This window comes from Corvus hawaiiensis, chromosome 14 (genome assembly GCF_020740725.1).
Source record: "Corvus hawaiiensis isolate bCorHaw1 chromosome 14, bCorHaw1.pri.cur, whole genome shotgun sequence".
Classification (NCBI taxonomy): domain Eukaryota; kingdom Metazoa; phylum Chordata; class Aves; order Passeriformes; family Corvidae; genus Corvus; species Corvus hawaiiensis.
In genome coordinates this window covers 11839016-11854765 of record NC_063226.1, presented here as the reverse complement: position 1 = coordinate 11854765, position 15750 = coordinate 11839016, and the positions used below count along the sequence as shown (strand labels likewise).

The window sequence follows — 15750 nt, the reverse complement described above, 5'->3', positions numbered from 1 at the left end:
GCTGAGTCTGGGAAGGTTTAGGTTAGATACCAGGAAAAGGTTTTTCACCCAGAGGGTGCTTGGGCACTGGACAGGCTCTCCAAGGAAGTGATTACAGCACCAAGCCTGTCTGAGCTCAGGGAGTGTTTGGACAATGCTCTCAGGCACATGATGTGGTTCTTGGGGTGTCTTGTGCAGGGCCAGGAGTTGGACCCGATGATCCTGATGGGTCCCTTCCAACTCAGCATATTCTGTGATTCTATGGTCACACCATGGCTGTGCCTTCACAGTTGAGTTGTTACAGGTTTCTCAGGCTGGACTCTGTACAATTCCATGGACAACAAACCAGCAGGAAGCCTTGGAGGTAGCAGGGACTTCCCATGCCACAGAGGCGTGAGAAAGAGCCAAAATTCCTTCAGTGTAAAATCCCTCCGTTTTGTGTAAGGTGCTCTCCCGGGCCACGCCGCAGGCTTCGGGCGGAGGCAGCATATCCCGGCGGTGCTGCCCACCGGGCTGAGCCGCTCTCCCGCGGCTGTGCTCCCATGGTGCGCGGGAGGTGGGGCCGATGCCCGGTGCCCGGTGCCCGCTGGGCGGCGGCGGCGGGCGGGGCCGCCCGGGGCGGCGGGCGCGGAGCGGCGCGGGGCGCGGGCGGCGGCGGGTGAGTGGCGGCGGGGCCGGGGGCGGGGGCCGGGGCCGGGGCCGGGCAGGCGATCATCTGGACGGACACGGCCCCAGCTCCCGGCACGGGAAAGGCTCCAGCCCGGCCGGCCCCTCGGCAGCCGCCGTCCCGAGGGAGCTCCTCCGGCGGGCACTGCACACGCGAAGCCCCCGGCTGGCGGCAGGGCTGGGATAACGCTGGCGGCTGTTCCGTGGCGGAGGCGAGCGGCTGAGCTTTCCGTGAGGAGGTCTTTGTTCCGACGCTGTATTCTCGGCTCCGTACGGCTGCGAACGCAGGGGCTGGTGGGCTACACGGGCATCTTCATCCCGAACTTACAGACTTGCAGTCTTCCAGTGTCGGACCTCTGCATTTTATGCTCCAAAACAGGTTTTTAACCTATGTTAGGTAGCTGGAGTTAGGTAGCTGGTTGTTAATATGAACTGGACTTTATTTTGTCTCTTGCGTCGTTAGTAGAATTGCTGGAATTGGGCGTCTCCCAGGTGTGAGGTCTTAACACTGGTGTGGGGACTGGGAGAATCCATGTGATCTCAGAGCTTCTGTGCAGGAGTAGCGTGAGAGAAGTAGTAGGGTCTTGGAAAAAGGGTCAGATCCATAAACTGTTGTAGAATGAAAAGACATTGTGTCATTTTTTTCATGATTATTTTGCTGATACACTTAACTGCTTGATCTTAACAAACAGCAGATGCAGGAGTAAAGCCTTAATCGCATAACAACTTTGATGAATTTTCTATGATAACTATGCTCGTACAAGTTAGAGTGGTTTATGTAAGGGCAAGTGCTTTCATCCAGGTGACAAGATGCAGACAGGGTATGAGCACAAAATATCCAAGAACCTCAGCAAACCACCTCCAGTCTTCTCCATTTTCTAGTTCAACTCCTCTTTTGAAAATGCCATTCCAAGTGACCCTTTTCCGTTCCAGCCTTTGTGCTGTGTCCTTGCACCACATCCTATGGAGAGCTCTCTGAGTGGACTTCTCTGCCTAGATCTGTGTACTCAGCAGAGCTTGTCTGATGCATATTTGAATGGGGTTTTACTCATTTCAGAGCTGGTGTAGCAGGCTGGAGAAATTAAGAGTTAGCCTAGTACACACATTCTGATCCACTTGGGATTACAGTCACTGTGGATCTTTTGCACTTCATGCTGTCTTTCTGATATTTGACAGAAACTGAAAGCACTTACAGGTTACTTGAAGTGTATTGTTCGAAACCTTTAAAATAGAAAGGCAAGCTTGGTGGCCTTATCTTTTATTAACACCTTAATGAATGTGAGTTTTCTATTTCTTTTTCTCTCACATAATATAATAGGTGATAATTAGGACTCCAATACCTTTGCAGATCCATTATAAGATAGGAAATGCAAATATATATTTGTCTTGCTGTTACACAACAAATACAATGAAAGCTTAGTCCAGTGATTTCATAGATATGGACTAACTTTTTTTGCACTGTTTGCTCAATTAGTTGTTTATAGTTTGGACTTCCAGCTCTATAATATATGGACCAGTAAATTTCTAGTGCTTCAGGCCAATTCCTGAAGAATATTGTACCAGAAAATTTACATTGACTTAGTGAAATTGCTCACCTGTTTCCTAAGGATGTCAGTAGATGACTTACTACAAATAGATGACTTATCAAGATGAACACAGCTACACTTCTCCAGACTGAGCACCTACACCGTCATAAGAAAATGCAGCCCTATCACACAGGCAGTGTGAGGTTTGCAAGGATTCCAGAACTGTCCAGTCCAATGTAGAATTTTGGTCCATATCTGCAAAATTAAAAGTTGACTCGGTTCTCACGAGACTATAAGCAAGTGCAAAGTACTTCTTCTTGCCTTGGACCTGACTTGACTTGACGCAGATTTAGAATATATTTAGATATGTAGGGCATTTATTTATGTATATAAATGCTTTTTCTAATATGCAAAGCCAAATTACTTGGATGTTACATGAACCAAAAATGAGTCCCTCCATTTTTCAGATCACTGTGAGTTGGAAGACTTTTCCGCATAAGCCGTTTGCTTATGATTCTGTCAAAGATTTGATGGAAGTTTTCTGAAAATAAACTGTCATAGATTCCTGTGACCACAGAGATGGAGACATGCCCAATTCAGATTTGATGATTCAAAACTCTTCGTCCTTTGGAACCCACGGGACAGGGTTTTTGGCTGTATTGAAACATTTGGGAAGTAGATCCCCTTTTAGACTTATTTTTAGTTTTTCTGGGAGCAATTAAGTGCAGACTTCACCATCAAAAGTTAAATTTTATCACTTAAGAAGTTTTACTGGCACTGGCTTCTGTTTCAAAGTTAATGTTTCTTTCCGCTCGTAATGTTTCTTAATTTACCAGTCAGGGAATTTGCTTCAGACAAATGCACAGCTATGTTTTCTTTCACCAGAAGAAGATGTATGGCAGACAGAGAAAAAACAAGAAGTTGAACTTTATCCAAAGACTTGCTCAATACAGGCCCATTTATTTAAATTCTAAATACATTTATTTAGAGATCAGTGGTTACTTAAAATATTTCACAAGAAAGCAATAGCAAATATTGGGATCTTGAATAAGCATTAAGAGAAGGGCTAAGATGTTACTCAGTTTTGAACAGCTGTGAAAATGGGTACTCGGGGAACAATACTTTGTGTGTGTGTGAGAGTCTGATACATTTAATACCAATAAACATATCTTTAGTTGTTCCTGCTTAATCTCTGATAAAAGCCACTACAACTTTGACCAGAATGCTTCCTGCGTCTGATACTGTTGAAGTGTGTTAGACATTAATTCATAGGCATTTATTGATTTATATGAAGTGTCTCTATATATAAAGGAAAAGAAAGTACACACAGTATATTAAACGGGGGAGCTTACTTTTTTTTCCACTGAGGATTTTCAGTAATCCTTATGTTTGTACTGTGGACAGTGTGTGTGGTGTGGTTGGTCTCAATATCTTTAGTTATGTAACATAAACATCAAGCTGTGCTGTGAGTCAAACGGGACAAAGCAGTGTGACTGCTGTCTCTCTGGTACATCAGACTGCAAGCTGACTGCTATGATCTGAAGAGCTGAATTTAGTGGAAAGGCTGTCGTTGATCTTAATGAGCTCTGGATATGGCCCAAACTCAAGAATTGGTGGCTTGGCTTTATTGGAATGCCACCAGCATCATGTTGCATCATGCGTGTACAGATACATAAACATCCTCTTAAAGTTTAAAAGGAGTGCCAATGCCACAAGCATAGATGCCATTTGTATTTCATCATTTTCTTCTAGATGAATTCGAAGACACTGCATGAGGTTTTGGTACTTTACACCGGGTTTAGTGAAAATGCAGTTCTCATCATTCCCTCAGATGAGCTTCTATGCCAGTTCTTCTGTCTGTTTAAGTTCAATCCATTGTGTAGTGTAAACATAAATAGATTTCTCTCCATTCAGAGACATTTATCTCCCTATCTTCAGTTGACAGCTTTTATGTGTAATGGGAAGGAGTGCTACAGGTTAGAACTTGAAACCATCTCTTTGGGGAGCAGCAGACACTCGCTGATGTTATTAAGAAGGATTGTTTCAACTACTATTCATCCCTGACTTCTGCTGACTATTGCAGTTCTCCCCCAAAATCTTGTAAGATCTCATCAGGTCATAGCTCACACAGCCAGGTGATCGTGCAAGTCTCTGAACATTATTCTGAGCAACCAAAACTGCAGCAAAACTGCCAAAATACATACTCAGTCACAAAGCTTGAAAGCAGGATCTTTAATGATTCAGAAACTGGAAATGAAGAGAGCGCCAAATATTATTTCCAGTATACCCACTTGTTTAAGACATGTCATAGTTTAGCTGACTTAGAAGTGCTGGATTTGGGGTGGCTGCACTATTCTAAGCTCTTAAAACTGTAGGAACTACTGAGGATATTACTTCTTCTCGAAATTGCTGCTTAAAAGCCTCTGGGGGGGAATGGAGGTTAGTGCGCATACTTATTTTGCTTACAACTTTGACACCCTCTTTAGGGCTAACCTCAGCAAAATTGCACGTCAAGGAGTCACACAGCCCATCCTGCTGTTTCACTGCCATTTTTTAATCTGCTGTTCCACTCGTTTTTATTTCTGCTGAACATGCATTTCCTAGAATTAACTGATATTTTCCCATAAAAGAGGCTGCCATCATTCATAGGAGTCTGTTAAATATTATTGGTACAATTTGCAGCAAATCATGTTATAGTACCTTGTGGTCAAATGTGTCCTTTCTTTTCTCCCAGTTAATACTTCATGAGACCATTTTTGTATACCACTAGGTTAAGTGGGAAGGGTACTTGCCAGCACACAGAGGGTTAATGCTGCTGTATTTGGCTGGTTCTTTGTCAGTCTTTGCTCTTTTGAGTGCCAAGATTTTTTTTGTGATTTTTTTTTTTCTTTTTAAAAAATGTCTAACTTAGTAGAGTTGAGCTGTAGCCCTTGCCATGCATTATGGAGGCATTTGTCTCTCCCTGAATCCTGGTGTCTGGCAAGCTGACCTTTTTTTCCCAGTTCTGTCACTCGCTGCACATGGCTGCAGCCAGGTAACAGAGATCTAAGGCCCTTCCTCGGGATGTCAGGATAAATTTTATCCCATTGTTCAAGAAGCTATTTGTATATTCCTAAGCACTGGTAATGACAGGAGAGGGAAGTTTTGGAGAAGATGAATTCTCTGATCCCGTTGTCTCTCCAAGAGTGTCAGGATTTCTGAGCTCTCCTGAATTTACCCTGTTTTTTTATATGATAATGATTTTATTATCTCAGTAGAAGGAAGTGAAAGGACAAGTAAAAGAAAACAGGAGAGATAGGCTGTGTGGTTTGCTTAACATTAGAGAAATGATCCAAGAGCTTCTCTATAAATTTAAACTATAGACCCATAGTGTAACTTCGCAGAAACGTGCTAGAAGCAGGGAGTGTTTATGAACGGTGCTTGCTTGATTTTCTTGCTTTTTCAATCCATATGTTATATTTGAGTCTGCCTTCAAATGATTTAACATGTCATAGGGAACTTGTGGATTTATTTAATTGACTCTTTAAATCTGAATTTAAAAAGCAGAGATATCAACAAAGTGTTGTAGAGAATGAGCATAAAAAGCCTCCTGTCCATTAGCAGACTAAACTTGACTGGAAAGGCCATTTCAGAATTCCCTTGTGTACAACAGTATTGAAAGTTTTTCCAAAACCTTTGTTCTTCATTTGTAGATAGATTCAGGAAGACCGTATCTACAGATGTATAAAGCTTTAATTTTGAAAAGATTTTTGTGCTTTGAAAGAGACATAGCATTCAGCACATCAAAGTAAATTTCAAAACCACAATGCAATTGTTTGCGTGCTCTTAAGGCTTCAAGAGCAGTACAATGAACAGAAGAACATGAGAATGTTTATGCACCTGTTGTTAACTATCAGAATGTACTTCTTTGAGCATTTTTTTATTGCTTATTTTCTTTTTTGAATCTATCATCTGTACATTATCACTATGTTGCTACTGAAGACTATGTGCTGACTGAGGAGCGAATATGAGTTGAACTCCGAAAGCTGTGGGTTCTGCAATAATTAAAAGTGATATCTTATTGTATAAGAAAATACATTGAAGTGTTAAGGGTCTTACAAATAAATCAGCTTAAAGCAAGAAATCTGAGCCAAAGAAAGACTATCATTTATCTCAGTTCTTGTCTTGGTTGATTTGTCAGGCTTCTAGGCTATGCAAAAGTTTTTATATTATCTTTTTAATTCATATCAATGTAAAATCATGTTAAGTAGAGGAAAGAGGAAAGAAACGAGCAAACCAACCATTATTATTGTGATGAGTCTGAAGAAACTATTGATGCCTTAGGTATATCAATATCACCGCAGTTTATGTGGATTGGATAGAGGAAATAAAGGAATACAAGCAATTTACTCGCTCTGATTCTGATGATCACATTTCTTCTGCTCTTCTGGTCCTCAGACTATGGCCATTGCATCTCCTCTTCATTCTGCAGTTATAAGACAGTTAAAAATAGTCGTAGGGTGTGACTTAGATTTTATTCATCACTAACCTACATTACTCAGCATCAGCACAATCACATGTCCTTATTCCTCCAAAAGAAAAATATTTCAGATTTTGAACAGGTTTTCATTTTGGTCGAATGGGTGTTACATTTGTATGGTGTACGGCACTCTTTAGAGATAACGTATTTGCTGGTTTTGTAACTGATTCTGATAAAAATAAAAGCTTAATCATATAATCACTTATACCATTTTTACTGGTGACCACTATTAATTCTGTAACAGTCAGTGGCATTTTCTGTAGATGGTTTTGACTAACATCCCATTGTATTTAGCAACTACATGGTGAGAAAACTTTGCACAAGCTAAGAAAAATATCTGGAAGTCTTCTTATTGTTTAGCATTTGTAAGTGGTTGCATTTGCCTTTATGAAAAATTAAATCTCATCTGTAGTGAGAAAATATTACAGTATCAGTTTTGTGTAATCAGGAAAGCAGTGCAAATCCATCTTGTTAACTTAGCCCACCAATCTTCAGTGGCTTTTAAATCCTATCTAGCCTTATGTGCATTAAATATAATCAGTCCTCAATTGAAGGAGGGCTTGCTTAGTATTCCCATGACCAAAGGGAGCTCTCAGAGTGCAGAACAAGCAGAGTTAATCTTTAGGCTTCACAGTAGCTTATCTGCAGGCAATATATAGAGTCCCTTGAGGACTCAATTAGTACCATGCCAGGCAGTATCAGTTATATTGGCCCCTGTGTTATATCAAAAGCAACGGTTTCATGAGAGAAGCTAAGTTTGTGTTCTTGAGTAGGTGTTGATAAAATCTGTAGAAGGAGTAGGTGACTTTTCAGCTCCATGGTGCTTGGTGACAACTGCTCCACTTTCTGTTTGGACCTGCAGTGTTGGCTGGCATTTTACTGTATGAATACCTGGGTGGAAGGGTCCGCTTAATAGCAAGGGTGATTTAACATGTGATGCCAATACCAGTGGATCTCAAGTATGTTCTATTTAAAGGTTAGCTATAGGGGCTGGAGTGGTGAGGCTGAGAGTGGCGTTTATCCTAGGAGAGCTGTAGTTATCCCCTAAACTCCATGGTAAAGCAGAAAGATACTAAAACAATGGACTTAAGTTTGACATGGCTCTTAACTGCAGCTTTTTTGCATACCACTGATCCTGGGATGATAGACCCATCAGTTCAGTGAATAGCTTGAAGTGTGTGCCAGGCTCTGTGGTTGGGAAGGACCAAGCAGAGTCTCAGTTTAAACATGTGATTATGTGACTTAGTGACACAGAACTGTGGTTTATTCAACAGTTTTAGGTAAAATTCTTCTGCAATTAGCTTATTTCCTGCCTCTGGATATGTATTAGATATTTTCCCTTCCCATTACTGTGGGAACAGTGCCAGCATATTTAAGAGACAATTGAGATCACACTGGGTTATTTAAAGAGTGCCAGAACTTGTTTGAGTAATGTGTTAGGCTGCTGTGTAAGGACTCTGATGTGCTATGTGTTTGCTCTGGTGAAATGGCTGAGTATGAGGTATTTTTTATTATGTGATGATTTTAAAACTCTTGACATGCAGGGTCAAATCATGTTGTGCGGTCACTGATTTCTAATTTAACTCAGCATTTTGATGCCAGTGTTCCTGTAAGAGTTCCCATGGCTGAAGGCTGGCTAGTAAAGTTATCTTGGATATTTATAGAGTGCCTGTTCTTGTAAGGTCTTTCTGGCTGTCCTTATTGAGCAAGGAAGCATGGGGAAAGACTCTAAAATACAGTTTCAGTCACCAGGAACTTTTGAGTTCAGTTGCAGTTTATGGATTCTGGAACAGTCACCAAATTACTCGTCTTCAGTTCTCCCCACTGTATCTCCAATATGGAATAGTATATTCTGTACAGAGGGGCACAGGTCTGATATCTCAGAAATATCAAGTGGTAGGAATAAATTTATTATTACTCAGTATTTTCACTTGTTTTGCTGATTGGGGAATGAACCAGGTACTGTATTCATGCCTTTATACAGAGGAAAGGTAACAGAGAAAACACTATGTTACCACGGCACACTCATTTGAGTTAAATGTCAAGAGTATGCAGTTCTGACTTTTATTTTTCTGTTTATTTCCCCTTGGAGCAATAAAGCCTGCAGACAGGACATTCTGGGACTTCCCTGCCCTTCTCTGAAGGTTAATGGTCACCTTATCTTTAGCCTTCTGTTTGCAGGCACTGGAGTCAGACAGCTTTTTCCCCAGAGCTGTGCTTCCGTGATTTTCCATATTATTGCTTCAGTCGACAGTCACTGAGATGGTTTCAGAGATGACCTTCGGTTTTGTAGTTTTATTTCACTTGCAGCTGGAATTCAGGATGTTGATGGTTTTAGGAATATTATTCCAGATGTGTGAGTCCCTAGTTCTCCTCTTGCTTATACCTGTACAAACAAATAGAAGTAATTCTGTTGAAGAGGTGGGCCTACATTAGTGCTAAACTAATATACATGGGAAGTCATTAAACTTGATTGCTGTTCACAGCACAGGCATTGGTGGCAATGTCGGCCTGATCTGTCTCCAAGGGAGCTTGGCAAGAGTGTTTGAAGGGCCTTAACTGGATCTATCCCTAGAGGGGAAGTCAGGAAGAATGGGGCGTAGAAAACTCAATTCATTATTCACATCATCTCAGGATATTTGTTTAGACTCAGTAACTGTTACCTCTGATGTTTGACATTTAGACTAGGCACTGGTCCATGTGCCTGTAGCTACATACTGTGTTCTCACATTTCTTTCCAGATGGTCTTGTGTATTGGTGCCTGCCTGGACACTGAGAAGGAAAAGTTGTGTTGTTGGAACTTAATATTCTTTAACATGGTATTTTCTTAAGTCAGAATGTGCAGAAATAGAGCTCCTTTGTTCAACTTCTGCACTAACCCCACCAGGACAAAAAACCGACAGTTTCCCAGTATATAAAATATTGACCATGCTAGTATTTTCACAGGAAATACCAGCTCTTCTACTGTGTCAAAAATAATCTGGTTTTCATTCAGATTCTTTAAAATCTTAGATTTTAGATTTATGGCCCTGGATGAAAAAAGCAGACATGTGAGAGGCAGCACATCCTGGTCTGTGTATACAGGGACGCTGTTGCTTATCTAAAAATAAATACATCTTTATATGCAAATAAATCCATGTAGATTGTAAAATGTCAAACAAGAAATTCTATCTCTGGATCTGTATTATTTGTTTGACAATTGATATTTTCTGTCACTGAAGTCTGAGGTTACATCGGTGATCCTGTTGCAAATCTAGGGGAAATTACCTTTTGAATGACACATGGCCTGATGTTCATCTCCAGTTAATCCAGGAAGAGTTCATATTTGGCTGTGGGGACACAAAGGATAGATTTAGAGTGCCAGTATTTTTCTGGCCATATTTTAGAATTCAGTAATGCACTGGATACCCCATACCAAAGTTTATCTTCAGTCCTTCCTCAGAGGTGAAGACAGTGTGTTTTGTGATAAACCGCAAGAAACAATGAAGACTCAGAATTACCAAAGAATCAAAGAGATTGTATGTATTGCTGCTGTCTTTGAAATATTCTTATTATTGAAGGAGATTGCAGGAAGCCCCTCTAACAGGGAATGACAGCAACAAAAATCCCCCAAATCCCACACATTGTACTCAAAGTGTGAATACATACATAATTAGAGCAGCATAGAGTAATTAGACTCCAGAGTAAGTATCATGGCAAATTCTTCTGGCATGAAGAATTTATTCATGCATATATAAATAAATGGATCAATAAAAAGCTGTAATAATGCATAGTTGGATGCCTCCAACTATACTCTCTACTTTCAGTTTCAGAGATAGGCTTTGACCCTCATTTTCCTCCTAATATTAATCACAGATGGATGTATAAACTCTGCAAGGCAGAAATCCTCTTATGTCCACTTCTTTGTTGTCTGCAGACTACCGTCTTTGTTTCTAACCCTGTTTAAAGCTCTGATAGTGCAGCTTTTAACAGTGATGCATGTTTAGTTGTTTCTTTAGAATGGAAGGGTTTTCACAGTAAATTTGTAAGCCTGGCCAGCTTGCCAGCCTGGGAATTTCACTAGCAAGAAAGCTGAATTCCTTTCTTCTTCAGCAAAGTGTTTCTTGAGAGTCACATTTATGTTGGCACACAGTTGCAAAGTGTTGCTACGGGTACAAATGCAACATGCTTGTAAGGAATACAGAATCTTCATGACATAAAATCCAAGTGCTCAAGGATCAGTATATGATGGCTCACCCTGTCAGAATGTGAGATTTACCTTGCTAAGAGGAAGTCAGTTCAGAGACATCAAAATATACAGGAAATCTGAAATGCTACGGTCTATCAGTTTGGTGTAGGTTTTTTACTCCTACCTCTAAATTTGTTTAGTGAAAAGCTCAAATGAAACTTCTGTCCCTTTCTGAAAATAAATTTCAAAAAATGTAAACCAAACACCCCTGTTTAAACGCAGTTTGTGAAACGTGTGATTTCCTAACTGTGTGACATCTGGTCCCTTCCTGCTGCTGTGCACTGTGTGCCCTGATGCCCTACAAGCCAGCTTTGGATGAGCATTTTGCGAAATCTGAAGTGTTTGCAGTCAGGGATCCGGGGAGGCAAGGATGTGGTTAGCCCTTAGAGATCCAGTTGCAAGAGGCTGCACGAAACACAGTAGCCCTGTTGGACATGAAACATATTCAGAATTGCTGGTTGTGTGGGTAACTCCTAACACCTCTGCTCTCAGGCTGCTGGCATGTACCCATGGTATTTGTAGTATGTGTGTATTTGTAATATGTGTCTATTTGAGTTTCCTCCATTGGATTAGGAGTTGCTGTTGGTTACTTAAGTTGAAGAGGCCTTTTTTGCAATGACACAAGTGACAGTGCATGTGAAAAAAATAGCTTGATGATTTTAGGACCTGTATTTTGGTGCAAGGATTTCCCAATGGTTGGGTGGCTGGACCTTGCGCAGACTTGCCTCCCTCGTTCCCTTTGGAGAGATTAAGAAATGTGTTGGGAAATCTGCCAGGTGCTGGGAGCTCTGCTGCTGGTACCACTGTGGGAGGGCAGGTTGCCCCTGGGACTGCTTGTTCTCCCTGCAGGGGAAGCAGATTTGGATTGCAGTGATTTGAATGTGCAGTGATTTGCAGGGGGCTGGTGCAATGTTGGGCTGTTGAGGGAAAGCCATGACAGTGAGTTTGAAGAAAGGCCTGATTTTCCAATGAATGTAGGTCCAGACTGGGCTATTTCACTCAAGCCAAGCCACAAACTTTAGAGGAAACCGAGATCTGACCGAAATTTCAGGTGTTTAAACTTGCTGTCATCCCTATCTTTGAGAAACCGTCTTTACTTTGCCAAAGTCTGTGGTTACTTGCTGTTCGTTTACCTCCCAGCTGAAAACATCTTCCGTTAATTAACTGGAAGTAGAGCAGTCCATTCACTTTAGCGCTTGACAAGTGAGGAGCAAATGTCAGCGCAGCGATGTCTGCCTGTCAGAGCAGGGTACGGCACATACCTGCTTGCTTGCACTGATTTGCCTGGGGACACAGAGCTGTGATGTTTATCAACATCTAAGATTTCAGAGCTGTACTGAAAACCTCTCAGCGTGTAGCCATTTGAAGCTGTGCTAGTGATAAAGAGGCTGAGCAGTGAATAATAAATCTAGCATGAAGTGCCTTGGAGAGTGATATGAAGATAGAGAATCAAAAAGTATTAAATCCTGAGGTGGGATAATTATTTTTAATGACTGTTTACTAGTCTGTGCTTGGAAAGTAAGGGGTTTTGAGATGGTGCAATGTGTGTTGCTAAACTGTCAGTTGCTGTGAAAAGGACTATGTTTGACCTAAATGGAAGCTGACAGATGAAGTTTTGCATGTTCAGGTAAGTAACTTCAAGACAAAAATGCATGAAAGAAGAAAACAATATTAAAATAAAGCATGTTTTGAAGGCAAGTTATCTGAGGAGGTTTGGAGACAGGAAATGTGCTTTATGTTAGCAAAAACCCTGATTTTGTGAAGCTTCCAGGCTGTGTTCTATACCAGTTAAAGTGATGAAATTCTTCCAAAGCCATCAGGATTACACCCTTCCACTAGCTTTAGGGACTGTGCCTTCCCATTGGAAGGCCATTCAGTCTTTCTTGATTTTAAATATAAATATGAATTTCTCATGAGGTTTCCTTCATTTCTTACTGTAGTATAGTAGTATAAATGTTTCTGTTGGCAGCATTTTTCTGAACTAAATGCCAGGCAGATTTCAGATGCAGTCCTACATACAAGGTTTTGTGCATTAAGCCAGGCAGAAGGCTTCTCCAGTAATCTCCAGGAATTCCTTTCTGGTGGTTGTTGCCCAATAACTGAAGCCTTGATTTTGCCTTTTTTTTTTTCCTGTGGGCTTTCTCTGATGGAAGGAGATTAATGCTCTCTAGTGATCCTTTTTCTGCCAGGATTAGGAGTTCAGTGTGAAGTCATCATGACAAGTGCAGTAATTCACAACAACAGTGAAACTTGTTTGGGTAAAACTTCAACTAGTGCTACTGTATTTTTGCTGCTTTGTCTTTTCCCAAGAGACAGAGAGTGTATTGTATCTGCTTGAGATCATCTTTGATCTGCAAATGCAAATGCACTCTGTGGATGGCATTGAAGTTGGCTGCTTGTAGAGGCTTTTGCTTTCCATCTAAGTGGGAAACTAGACTAGAGTATGATTTGTTTCCTGTTTGTGATGGCCCTTACACTTGTTGTCATCTATTATTTGTGTGACAGCTTTCCTTTGTTAGGGGCCTTTACAGAAAATTGAGAAATGGGAGTTGTCCATTCACAGATGTCAAACTTCTGCACTGTTAGAAAACTGCTGTAGGTGAGCCACTTATGGGACTCCTCACCAGAGGTCCATTTCTGAAACTACATGTCTGTCTTAGGAGAAGGGTATTTAAAAAAAGTATTTTTTCCAAGTATTTGAGAAGAACTTCTACTCTGTAGATCTGTATTGCTACTAAATGTCTTTAAGAAACTCATATAAAAATACTTGGTAATACTCCCTCCTACTGGCTTGCCAGACCCGAGTATTCAAACACTACGTAATAGCTGAGAAATACAAATAAATGTGTTTTTCTTCTGATCTTCTAGGAATGACTGTAAATCTTTGCTTTGCTCTTATGAGAGTTATGAACCTCTTACTTTTAAATATCTGTGCAGTTTTTAATCAGGAGCTGATATTCTTAGCAAGCCATGCAACTCCAGGAGCAGACTCACACTGTGGCACTGGCTGCTGCTGCTCCCTCCTTGTGTGCAGGCAGCACAAGCAATGTCTTGCCTCCTCTCTGCTTTTACCTCAACAGAGGCCATTGATAGCCATGATGCAAATTAATTTCCATTTGAATTTAATGCAGTGTAATGTCAGAAATGTGTACAGCTATGTTGTCCCCAGAACCTGGGTCACCCCTATGAATGAGGCTCCTTAAGGTTTATGTTCCCCAGCATTTACCTGTTTCTACACCCAGTGAGTGCCTCCTTAGTTGTGATAATGAGTAACAATTGTTAGTATATTGTCAGAGGCTGTCACCAGGCAGTAATTTTGTCATATGGGTGTGCTGGTTAATTTAAACTCTAGAGCTTTTTGCCTGACCTTGCAATATTGCAGGGATGCAGTTGTTTGGGAGTTTTTTCCTGTTAATGTGCAGAACAGCTTGTTAGAATAGATTGGGATTTACAGTGAATTGGAATAATGCCTGTTTTGAAAGGTCCTGTGCACCCCTTATGTGCTGGAGAAAAACTCTATTTAAAAACTCTGCAGTTTTTAGTCGTTATTTCAAAGATGTTGTGAATATTTTCTGTATCTTTCCTCTGTCTGAAAAATAACACTAACAGTCTCCTCAGGGCTTCTTCACATCCTAAGTACAACCAAGCCTCTGATTAGTCCCACAGGGAGACAGAATCAAATGCCATACGATATTTTACACTTAGGATGCTGTGCGTACCAAGAGCTGGAAGGAGACAGGAAAAGGGGGAGTTAACAGTTCATAACCATTTATGGAGCAGGCACAGCCCTCCTTGGACCCAGTTCAGCAGAGTCTGAGTGCCTCAGCTCAGGAGCTTTATCTGGCCAGTAATTGCTGCAGCACACTGGTGCTCTCATGCACGCATGTGGGCAAGGGGGGAGCGCGATACACGGTGGCAGAAGCCCTGTGCTGGCATCCACACCCAGGGGTGAATTAAATGCACACACGCCTCCCGGGAAGCACCATGGCTGGGTTCTACGGGTGCCTGAAAAGTAAAAAGTAAGTGCCATGCTGAGCCCTCCCTTCCACCTTTCCAAAGTGAGCTGAGTCTAGTGGGTACTTTGAAATTCTCTTTTTGTTGTATTGCAGCTGCAGCATTGAACAAAGTGGTTATGCTTTGGGACTGAAGTACCAGCCTGAGCACAAAAGTGCAAAAAATCAGTCCTGGCTAAAATATTTGTTTGGTGAAAATTGGTCATGGTTTTTTTCTTTTAGAGGTATAAACATGAAATATTGAAAAAGGAATTAAGAACCTTTTCCTGTTTAATTACAGCAAGAGGGAAAATGCCCTCTTCCCTAGTGATTAGCTATATCATTTATATATTAACACATAAAAAGGAGAAATACAGAAATTCACATTGGCTTTTAAAAAATGTTCAGCTAGAAGTCTGGCAGTAAATGCTCTTTAAGAACTTGATGAGCTCAGTTTTTCTGTAAGCAATCTGAGGCTTGCTTCTGTAATTGCTCCCTGTTGAGAGATTTGGTTGTATTTAAAAGAATTATTTCTTTATCGCTTCACTGACATGTTCTGTTGGAGTAGACTATGAAGGGAAAAGAGAATGAGAGAATGCATGTTAGTGTTTGTACTTTAAACCACCATGAAGATGCATTCTGTTTTTCCTTTGACATTCTCCCTGCTAAGGAATGGAACAAAATTTCTTGCTGCCAAACCTGAGGAGAGGTTTGATCGTGTTTTGCACCAGCAGACTGCAGAGGGCTCTATTCTTGCACTCGGTGAGGGATTAGAGACAGGGAACATGCACAGTGGAAGGCAAGTGAAGTTGTGTCTTGAGGGTTAAGATGGGAATGCTG

The 15750-nt window shown here is 41.2% G+C and overlaps 1 protein-coding gene across 4 annotated transcripts in view; it reads left to right on the top strand.

Annotated features, from left to right (window-relative positions):
* The first annotated feature begins 654 nt into the window (after positions 1-654).
* The window catches only part of KIAA1210 (KIAA1210 ortholog), a 54366-nt gene continuing 39270 nt past the window's right edge, over positions 655-15750 (top strand). For 2 of the 4 annotated variants that reach the window (XM_048318866.1, XM_048318863.1), the window contains exon 1: positions 14768-14937. In XM_048318866.1, coding sequence (XP_048174823.1) covers positions 14876-14937 — 62 coding nt within the window. In that variant the 5' untranslated portion in view covers positions 14768-14875. The other 2 variants (XM_048318868.1, XM_048318864.1) reach the window with 2 other exon arrangements.